Source organism: Phascolarctos cinereus, unplaced genomic scaffold (genome assembly GCF_003287225.1).
Source record: "Phascolarctos cinereus isolate Bilbo 61053 unplaced genomic scaffold, phaCin_HiC Scaffold_4;HRSCAF=312, whole genome shotgun sequence".
Taxonomy (NCBI): Eukaryota; Metazoa; Chordata; class Mammalia; order Diprotodontia; family Phascolarctidae; genus Phascolarctos; species Phascolarctos cinereus.
This window is the reverse complement of record NW_027555847.1, coordinates 161,740,487-161,751,288: the sequence shown is the minus strand read 5'-3', so window position 1 is coordinate 161,751,288 and position 10,802 is coordinate 161,740,487. Positions and strand designations below refer to the sequence as shown.

The following is a 10,802-nucleotide window of genomic DNA, read 5'->3' as shown; positions in this document are numbered from 1 at the left end:
CAAGGTGGCACAGATAGGAGTTGTTCTGTTTCCCCAGAAAAAGCTATCAAAATGAGACCTCAAACTCCTCCCCACCCCCACCCCACAAGTGCTCTTCTATCTCCATCAGGTCCATGCTGCCTAGTGCTCCCAACTGTAATCCATGGCTATGTGAGTGATGTTCCCTGCCTCCCCGTCTCCTCATCCTCTTCCTCACTCTGCCTGTTCACCTATCCAGAGCCACACAGTCTGCCTAAGTCTCTCTTTCACTGCTTGTCTTTGCCTTTATGGGCTTTTTGACCCCATGTCTTTTGTATTCAATTAAAGTGTGATCGCTACCCTGTTTCCCACTGTCAATTGTGATTTTTCCCAGTGAGCACCAAAAGAACCAGGCATGCCTGCCCCCCATTTCATAATTTCACGAATTAACTATCAGTTCATGCCAAATGGTACCTTCTTTCACATGGATATGGGATATTGCCTAGAGAATGTAGAGAGTAGCGAGCATCAGGTGAGCAGTTCCAGGAGGCTGCAGAATGCCCAGTTCAGGATTTGAGACAGTGGACTCTGGAGACACATGGAATTGGGTAATATGCTTCACTTTTATGAAGGTCTCCACTATAGTTGAGGAGATAATTGAACTAGGGTGGATAAATCACTCCTGAAAAGGAGGACAGAAACTGATAAGGGCATCCTTAGGATCAGACCTTGTCTGCCCCCTACCCCCAATATGTCTTTGTCTTCATCCAGAGGGGGAAAATATGGCTCCAGAGAGCTTTAAGCTTCGGCTCATCATTACTTTTGCCAATGCAGATGTGTTCTTAAAATGGAAGGATAATACTAGCAGCCTAAACTGGGCTTGAAACACCATCCAACAATTTACTCTTCTACCTATTTCCTCTAGTGAAGCAATCACCATGGCTGGTGGAAAGAATCTTTACTCTCCCACTGTGTGGGGGTGAAGGCTATTCTACCTGCCTGTTAGAGGAGCAGATGCTAAACACAGAGAATCCATTTATTTGTGCAGCTGATGAATGGAGTGTTTTGGCTACTGAGAGCTGGACATGTTGACATTAATGAAAGTGGAGAGACAATGCAACCAGGAGACCAGTGGAGACTTGGAGAGAAGACTCAAAATAACATTTTTTTTTACAGTTAAATTTTATTTTTTTTAAATTACCAAGCATTTGTTTTTTCTACCTCCAGATCTCCCACCACCACTACCACCATGAGAAAAAGTCAAAATAAAAACACAACCCTAGTAACAAGTAAGCATAGTCAGGCAAAACTAATATCCATATTGGCCATGTCCAAAAAAATAGGTGGTTCATTCTGCTTATTAGTTCAACACCTCTCTGCCAGAAGGTGAGTAGAATTCTTTATCATCAGTCCTCTGGAATAATAATTGAGCTTTGCATCCATCAGAGTGCTTAAGTCTTTCAAAATTGTCTATTTATACAATATTGATGTTGCAATATAAATTGTTTTCCTGGTTCTGCTCTCTTTATTCTGCATCAGTCTATACAAGTCTTCCCAAGTTTCTCTGAAATAATCCTTTTCATCATTCCTTACAGCAAAATAGTATTCCATTGCATTCACATACCATAATTTGTTCAGCCATTTCCTAATTGATGGGCATTCCCTTAGTTTCCATTTCTTTGCCACCATAAAAAGAGCTATGATGCATATTCATAGACACTTTTCCTCTTTATTTGATCTCCTTGGGCCTAATAGGCCTAGTAACGATATCACTGTGTCAACAGATACTCATAGTTTAGTAAATGTGGGGATATAGTTACAAATTGTTTTCCAGAATGGCTGGACCAATTCATAACTCCACTATGTGTCAATCTGCCAGCACCTCAATAACTTACAAATTGGGACCTAGAATTAAATTTACCCTACCTTCAGGAAATAAAAATAATATGGGCACTTTCCCCTAGACTCCTTTAGGAAGTTGGTAAATGTGATATCAGTTTTGACAGCTATGGGACATGACAAGGAGGGCTGCTTGGTGCTGTTCCATGTGGATGGGCAGACTTGGCAATAGTAGTAAGCAGGACACTGGTTATTGTGTGTCTGGTTATCTAGAGGGTTTTGCCAACCTCTACTTTGGATAGTATGATCTTTCTTACCTTTAGTCACATCCACAATCCCTATCTGCTCCTATGTTCTTGACCCTAAGGCTGTCTGAAGTTCATCCAGAAAAGTCCAGTTTTCCCCCAAGGTCCCAAATGACTGGAAAGATGAACACCAGAAGCTTGTTCTCTGAACTCTAACTCCCATATTTTTAAGGAGTTATTTCCTCATGTATGGACAATCAGGTGGTATAGTGGATTGAGTGCCTGCCCTGGCATCAGGAAGATCTGAGTTCAAATCCGACCTCACTTACTAGCTATGTGACCCTGGGCAAGTCATTTAACCCTGTTTGCCTTAGTATCCTCATCTATAAAATGAGCTAGAGAAGGAAATGGCATACCACTCCAGTATCTTTGCCAAGAAAACCCCAAATGGGGTCATAAAGAATTGGATACAATGGAAAACAACTAAACAACCAAATTCCCTTATGTTCCTTTCACATTCACACTCTCCCCACCTGAAAGAAGCTAATAATTCTTATACCTAAAGTAGAATGACTTCAGTTCTGGATGTTGAAGCATTGGGTCACTGTAGTCCTTAGGCAAAAGGAGAGACTTATAGCCATTGTGTCTGCCTGGGGGAGAGGAGGAGCACTATATCACTCAAAGCAGAAGGAAGATAAGTCTCAGAAGAGGCTATTTCCCTTATTCACAAACACAGGCATGTGCCCCAATGCCACAGGTGTAGATGTAAACAAAGTCCCTGTTCAGGTAATCAGGTTGTTGTTTAATCTTTCAGTCGTGACCAACTCTTCACGACCCCATGGATCATAAAACACCAGGCCTTGGTATCCTCCATTATCTCTCAAAGTCTGTCCAAGTTCATGTTTGCTGTTTCCATGATACTACTTATCCATCTTATCCTCAGGTGCAAAAGCGTATTATCCCATGAGCCCCTTAAAATCTATACCTAACCCATCTCCTGAGGCTATGAGGTGACCTGTGGTATCATTGGAAGTGAGAAGGAAGACAAAAGTCATTAGCAGCTTTTACTTTTCAAAAACAGATTGTACTAGCATAGTGCCCTTTGAACGAAGTCTGTTTGGTCTAGGAAGTATTTCACAGCACCATTTCTTATTGGTAATGCCATTGTTGAAAGCTGGCCTCACGGTCTGGAAGACCTGCATTCAAGAGCTGCCTCTAATATACACCAGTTTTGTGAATTCAGACAAAATATGTCATCCCTCAGGGCTCTCTGATATATATAGAGAGAGAGGGAGCTTCCTCGCCAGAAATTCCCTCTATCAATGAAATTACAGATACAGCCAAAAATGAAATACATTTGTTAAGGAAGAAAAGGAGCCAATATAGTGTTTAAAATTTTAATCAATTCTTATGGAAATGTAAACATTAATCTTGTTGATGTAGTATCTCCAGATATCAGGTGCTCACATCATAAGGAACATTTTTTTAAAGACATTTTGCTTTCTATTAATCAATCTACCTGATCCACTGGGCTACCCCAAAACATTTTGTCATGAGTATTACGGAAAAGGGGATTGGTTTAGACGTACAATAATGATGCCAGGTCTTCATACTTAGAAAATATTCTTTTATTCTCTAAACTTGGGTACAGGTACAATATTAGGGTCAATATTCCAAGAGCTTAAAAAAAAACACATGCAGAGCAGTCAGGGCAATATCCCAAGCAAAATTGGGTGGGACTTTTACATTTCCATTCTTAATTAACAGCCTTCTTTGGTGGTCATCATTCTCGCAGCTATCATATGCTGGTAGGCTGAGGGATACTCTCCTAGCACTGAAAATTCAGTCCTGGGCATATCATACCTCTTACCCTGATAGATAAAGGATATACTCTCAAGCCTGATAATTTATATCTGGCACACAATCTGACAGTTACCTGCCCACCAGAGACCTACCTTATTTGTTTTTAAAAGCAATGACATCATAATTCCTCTCTGCCCCCAGTAGAATATCCCTGTACATTCATACATTTTAGATTTACTAATTTGTGGAGCTCAGATTCAGAGTGACAGGATAAGGATGGAGAAAATGGGAGAAAAACAACCTTAGAGAACTCCAATACCTTTCCAGAAAAAAATTATCATCAACTATCATTATTAGTTAGTGATGGTTTTATTCCTGTGGAATCTTCTCACTTCTGAAGGTGTGAGGGTTGCCCTCTATCCTGTTAACCAGATGTAAAACAAGCCCCAAAACACATCTGTGGAGTTTTATCATGCCCAAATTTGTAAGTGGAGCATAAAGTAACTTGACAATTCTGTTTGCAGTGCAGATATTACTAGTCACATAAACATTTACAATTTATCTCATGCACATTATTCATAAAACTGGAATCTTGGAAAGGAGGCCTTTTGTTTCCATGGATTTTTCTCATGCTTGGAATACAGTCCCTCTTTCTTCTCTCTGCTTTGCAGAATCCCTCACTTCCTTCAAGGCTAAATTAAAGTGCTACCTCCCAAACAAGATCAGTCCTAATCCCCTCAATTGCTCATGTCCATCCCTGCCAAAAAAAAAATTACTCATTTTTATTTTGTATTTACTTTTTTCGTATAATGTTGTCTTCCTATTCCTTCCCTCCCCCATCTGAATGTAAGATTTTTGAGGGTAGGGACTGCTGTCGTTGTCTTTGTATCCCCAGTGCCTAGGATAGGCATTTAATAAGCACTTATTGAATAAGTTTCCTTAAAAGTCATCCACTCTGACCCCTACACAGCATCTTGGGACGTCTACCTTTTACCCTCTAACTCTTGCCAGTCATAGCTAAAACTTCCATAAAATTAAGGTGACAACATTGAGACACTGCCCCACTTGGCATCCACTGAAGCTGATGAAGAATGGGGGCCCCAAAAGGCTTGTGCTCAAACCAGCCACAGAAGGAAGAGCCAGCCAGCCAGCCCCAGAGCTTTCTTCCCCAGTTTCAAGAAAACACAAGGGAGCTAGCTCTGCCTTCACACACAGAGAGCCCATGGGATTTATCCAGTAACATGAAGCTTCCAGGAAGTAGGTAGGTCTCTTCCAGTAGAGATCAATATATCTAAGAGTTTAACAAACTACAGCTTGTTAGACAGCCAGCATCAAATGCCCTTGGGTCACTGAGCTTTGTTCTCCTCACTGCCTCCCAAAAACTCTATCCCACGATTTTCCTGAGACAGGTCCACTTTTCAAGAGGAAAAATCTTTTAATCACAAAATCTTTTTATCTCATAGGATTTAGAGCCAAAAAAAAGAAAAGTCCCAAGATCATCTAATCTAACTCCCTCATTTGCAGAAGAGTAAGCTGAGGCCTCAGGAGAATAAGTGATGTCCCTGAGGTCACACTGTTCTTTCCATTACACCAAGCTAGTCACCCACCCAAAGATAAAAAGAAAATTATTTCAATCAAGTTAAGCACATGTTGTATTTTAGCAAAGTAATTAGAACTAACAGAGCATGGTTCCTGCTGTCAAACTGGTAACAGAACTTTTCTACCCTAGTTCCTTAGTAAATGGGAAGTGAACCCCTGATTCCTATAAAGAAAAAGGCTAGGTAGGGTATAATACCTGGGATTTACATGTGCTGTCACAGCCCATTGGAAATGAATCCTTTTTCAGGCAGCCAAAGAGGAATTCTCTGACTCCTAACTATAATTTTATTGTTCTGGGACAATAAAGCTTTTTCAGAAAAATGTAGTCAGATACCTGTCTATATGCCAATCAGAGCTCCGAGATCCATCTCCTTTGGGCTCTCTCTAAAACAAGTAGATTCTGGTCTGAGACTAGGGATTCCCAACATGGTTTAGATTTATGCATATAGGAATTTACCCCCTCACAGCTATTCCTCTAGGCTAAGACTCCAGAAGCAATGACACCTGGCTCTAAAAAGGAGCAGAGTCTCAAGAAAATGAGGGGAGAAATCCAGACAAAACACTAGTAAAGGTAACTCTTGTCCCACTTTACTTGCCCAACTTCCAATCTGTGAGTGGTTTACAGGAGGAAATGTTCTCTTAACTGGAGGAAGAAAAAAACTGTCTCAGTTGGTTTTCCTGCTGGATAGGAAAAGGGAGAGGGAATTAAAGATATCTAAAGGAGGAAGGAGGGAATGAGACACCTGGCCAAAATATTATAGTATTTCTAATAATTAAAAATCCCAAGAAAAACATTATCCTAGTTCCTGGCTGAGTTCCTGGTTTTCTCAGGACCCAAAGCTCTGGTGTTCAGCAGCTTAGCACACCTCTGCCCCAGGAACAAAGTGGTGAATTCACTGGAGGAATGCCATCTAATCTTTGGATGAAAAGCATTAGAAGTGCAAAGTGTTAGAAATGCAAAGTGCTCTTATGAACAGGCTCCTTTAGCGTCTTTAGCCCTGACTCCACTGGGCCAATGAACAAGATAGCTAAAAAAAAAGCTCAACTCAAGCATTGTTCCCAGCCCCACCTCAGGGCCTCAAGGCAAGGGAAAGCAGAAGGCTAGGATTCTTTTATCTAAGCAGCCCCTAAGCTTTGATATTGTAGTTTCCCAAAAGCAAAAGGATGTGCCCACTAGTAGTGATCAAATTGTGGGTACTGGCCTTGAAGTGCCCCTGGTATGGATGGGAGGCACCAGCTATACCATCCAGGGCCTCCCTCTGGCTATCATCAAGAAGAGGGACAAAGTAGAGGTAGCCTGAATTCTCTCTGCCAAACATCTCTAGAGTACAGAGCCAAAACCACACAATGAAGTGGACCTGAAGAGAGTCTTTGGGTGCTAATTCCAAAAACTCATTCTCCTTCCCTCCTTACCCTCTTCCCTTGTCACAAAGTATTTACAATCCCATTTAAAGAAAGATTTTACTCATCCATTCACATTCAAAGGAATCTTTGTCTAATTGGATCATTCAACTTTCACACATTAACACTGTCTCTGGTATAGCAAGGAAATAAAATGCTCTCCTTTTATGCTCTGTCATGACACAATACCTCACGTAGGGCTTGCAGAGATGGATTATCTCTGCAATGGACAGATCTCTGGTCTCACAAGCCATGAAGAAGCAAGGGTGTGTGTCTTAACAGAAGGAGCAAGCCTTAAATTGTCCTTTTGCTCCTTAAGGAGAATGGAGCTGGAAGCAGAGACCTAATCCTCCTGAGTGTTACATTAGATTTTCATAACTGTGTGAATTTTTTAAAAAGTCAGCTTATTCCAAAAGATAGGTAAGTTCATAACTTAATAGTTTTTAGTCAAAATAGAAATAAATACATTCAAATATATTTTACAACATGCAGTCCATTCTCAATAATAAATAAATCTTGGGATTAAAAAGTTTTAAGAACCTTTTCCCTCCAATCTCATACATACATACAAGTGCACACACACACACACACACACACACACACACACACACACACAGAGCAGCTCTCCAAGAGAGGTAGGCTCTGAAGTACAAAAATGTACCTTAAGTATTTCAGGAAAAGGTATCTGCTTTTCTTTAGCCCTTTGACATGACTTATTGCTCATATACCTGAGAAGGAAAGAGAAGAGCCAACAGGTACTCATCGTCAGAGGCCCAGGGATCACTGGGCAGCCCAGCTCTCTGCAGGACAGGTGGGAGAAAGGATGCTCTAGGAAGGACAGACAGTTTCCCCTCTTCTCCAGGTTTTGAATTAGTCTGGAAGTCCTCGTGCTCCATGCCCCGAAGTGCAGTTCCTACATTGAGGTGGATATATTTGCAGTCTGTACAATTCCGATGGTTACATACCCCACCACTTGGAAAAGGCTCAGTTAAGGCTATGGCTATAGAGGAAACACTTATCTTCCTGTGAATAAGTCCTAATGGCTAAATAAATACTATATTCTCTCCAATTTTATCTCATCCCTACCCACCCCAGGACCCCAAGGCAGAATATGGACTGATAAGGGAGTGAATTTGGTGAGACCATTCTTCGGGCACCTCATAGAAGAAGGAGATGATTTCTCTCTGGTTCAGAAATTATCTCTTGGGGACCCTCAGAAGACCAGATCAGCTCTAGAACCCACTCTGGGATCAAATTAGAGCTGATACCATATTTTGGTTTGACAGATCAGGACCATTAGGTTTTACTCTAGAGAAGACAACTCCTAGGTGCGCAACAAAACCGCCCTGGCCTCCCAAGTGTCATCCGTAATACAAAGGATGATACCCCATCAGGTCTAGCCTTGTTTAGACCCATCCTCACAGCGCTGCCACTGGAAGGCCAGACCTGGGGAAATGGCCATTAACTTCAGGATATAAGAGTATACACATGGGAATGAGAAGCAGCATGGGGTAGTGGAGAGAGAGAATGCCAGCCTTGTGCTCAGGAAGATCTGTGTTGAAGTCCTGCCTCTGACACATACTAGGTGTGTGTTCATGGCAAGTTACCTAACTTCTCAATACTTCCAGTGATGTGCATCAATGGAGAGTATCTCCATACTAGGAACTCCCTACCTTGATGAAATCACAAATCCAGATTTGGAGAGGGGGGGAGTAGTGGAGACCAGAAGGGGCTCATTCAAAGTGGCTAAGTTAGAATTGTTAAGTCTTGTTAATGAGGCATCTGCCAAAAACTCAGATGCACCTACTATAAAACCAAAATGTGAGCTGATTATCATGGTAGACCCCAGAGAGCCAGCAACTCTGGCAGCCTCTGAACCCAGGCCACCAGTCCTTATGGTCTTGGCCCTCAGGTTAGGCAGGATTTCTGGCTCTGGACACTTCCAGGCGCTGGAGTACAGCAGGATCCCCAACATGGCTCAGACCCGGCTATCTGGAGATGAGGGAGCCACTCTGGGACTGGTTGGAAGAAGTTGTAGTGGCACTGAGCTGTGAGAAACCACTGGTACAGGACTCCAGACTGGACATGGATCCCCTGGGAAGGAAGAGCCCAGAGCTACTCATTACATCTTCATGGTAACGTGGCCCCAGTGCCCAAGACATCTCCCTTCTCTGTGCCTCTGATCAAGTTATTCCCCCATGCCTGGAATGCACTTCCTTTCCACCTCTACCTGGAAGAATCCCCAGCTTCCTTCAAAGCTCAGCTTACATGCCATCTCCCACAGGAAGCCTTTCCTGATCCCTTCAGTCACCAGTGATTATTTGGCATGTATTTTGTTTTCACTTTTCTGTTTCCACACTCTTCCTCACCATGTCAACTCCTTCAAGGCAGGGATTGTTTCGTTTTTGTCCTTGTGTCCCAGCACCTAGCACAGTGCCTGGCACCTAGTAGGTGAGCAAGTAAATGCTTGCTGAATGAATGAAGGTGTGCCAGTAGAAGGGAAAACCTTATTGTCAGAAATGAGACTCCAGAATACCTTTAACATGGCTGAGAACTACAATAGTCCCCATACTAAGTACCAAGGGGAAAAGCAAATGAAAATAATGAGAATAGACTCATATGGCTAAGAAACCAATAAAGAATCAAAGCAATGATTTTAGATTCTAGACTACTAGACCAGAAAATAGAAGCAAGGTGTACAATCTATGCACAAGCTGCAGAACACTGACTGCTCCATTAAAACTTACAACTGCCCTATGACGTGACCCTGCAAATCATTTATGCATGAGGAATTCTACACAGAGGTCTCCTGAATCCTCCCATCCTCTCTAATCCTAGGGCATTTCATGCTAAAGTTAATGGGAACAAGTAACATCCCCAAAGGAGGAATGCCTGTCTCAGAAGCTCCCTCTGGGGGTTTTCTCTACAGTAAACCAGCAAAGCTAGAAGATGGGTATTAGGACCGGACTTTAAACAGTGCTATGGATCATTTTCCCAGAAGTCTTAGTGGAGGACATTTTAAAAACGTTAATTTTTTTTTCTTAGAAGAGCTCTTTGTAGTTATTAAGGATTGAAAGACTGATTATTCAGGGGAAAGTGTTTTTTTGCTGGGATTTGTTTTAAGGTAGTCTCCACCAATTTGGGAGGCAAAGAAATAGTGAATATGCAGAATGAGACATGTTTTTGGACATGGCCAATGTGGGAATTTTTGTTTGTTTGTCTGATTGACATGTTCATCTGTTATAGACATTCTGATTTTCTTTTTTCTTTTTCAATTGGGGATGGAAGTGAGAGGGAAAGATAATAAATGCTTGCTAATTAAAAAAATTTAAAAAGAAACAAAAAAGAAGGCAGTGAAGTTTGTATTTTTTCATGTGTGGCACTAAAACATTACCTGTACCTATGGGGGGAGGAGGGGAAGAGGATAAAGAAGAATTGAGCCCAAAACCTAGCAGGAAGGAAGCAAGGAAATCCCTATTTCTCCTCTGAGCTCTAGTCACACATCTCCTGACTCACATCTCACCTAACTAATGGATATCTCCACTGATATGTCCTACTTAGTATTTCTAATTCAGTGAAAAGAACATGTAACTTTAATTTAGAGGACCTGGGTTCCAATCTTGACTCTCTGCTTATCTTAGTGACCATGAACAAGTCACCTGACTTCTCTAGAACTCAATCTCCTCATCTATAAAATGAAGGGAATAGACTCCAAGCACAATGCCTGGCACATAATAAGGGCTTAATCAATGCTTCTTGACCTGACTTGACTTTTCTTCTGAGATCCTTTCCAGTTCCAAATTTATTCTCCTATATCCTAAACTGAGCTTCCATCCTCCTTCTAAACCTGCATGTCCTCCCAATTTCCCTATTCTGTTTATGGCATTAACTCAAGCAAAATGTAAACCATCTGAGGACAGGGACAACGTTGTTTTGTGTCTCTTTATCTTCCACACA

At 41.7% G+C, this 10,802-nt stretch overlaps 1 protein-coding gene across 1 annotated transcript in view; it reads right to left on the bottom strand.

Annotated features, from left to right (window-relative positions):
• Positions 1-3,648: 3,648 nt before the first annotated feature.
• Positions 3,649-10,802, bottom strand: part of SEC14L5 (SEC14 like lipid binding 5) — an 82,599-nt gene continuing 75,445 nt past the window's right edge. Inside the window, exon 16 of the mRNA XM_020979684.2 lies at positions 3,649-8,939. Within this exon, the coding sequence (XP_020835343.1) occupies positions 8,834-8,939 (106 nt within the window). The 3' untranslated portion in view covers positions 3,649-8,833. The remainder of the gene's footprint in view (positions 8,940-10,802) is intronic.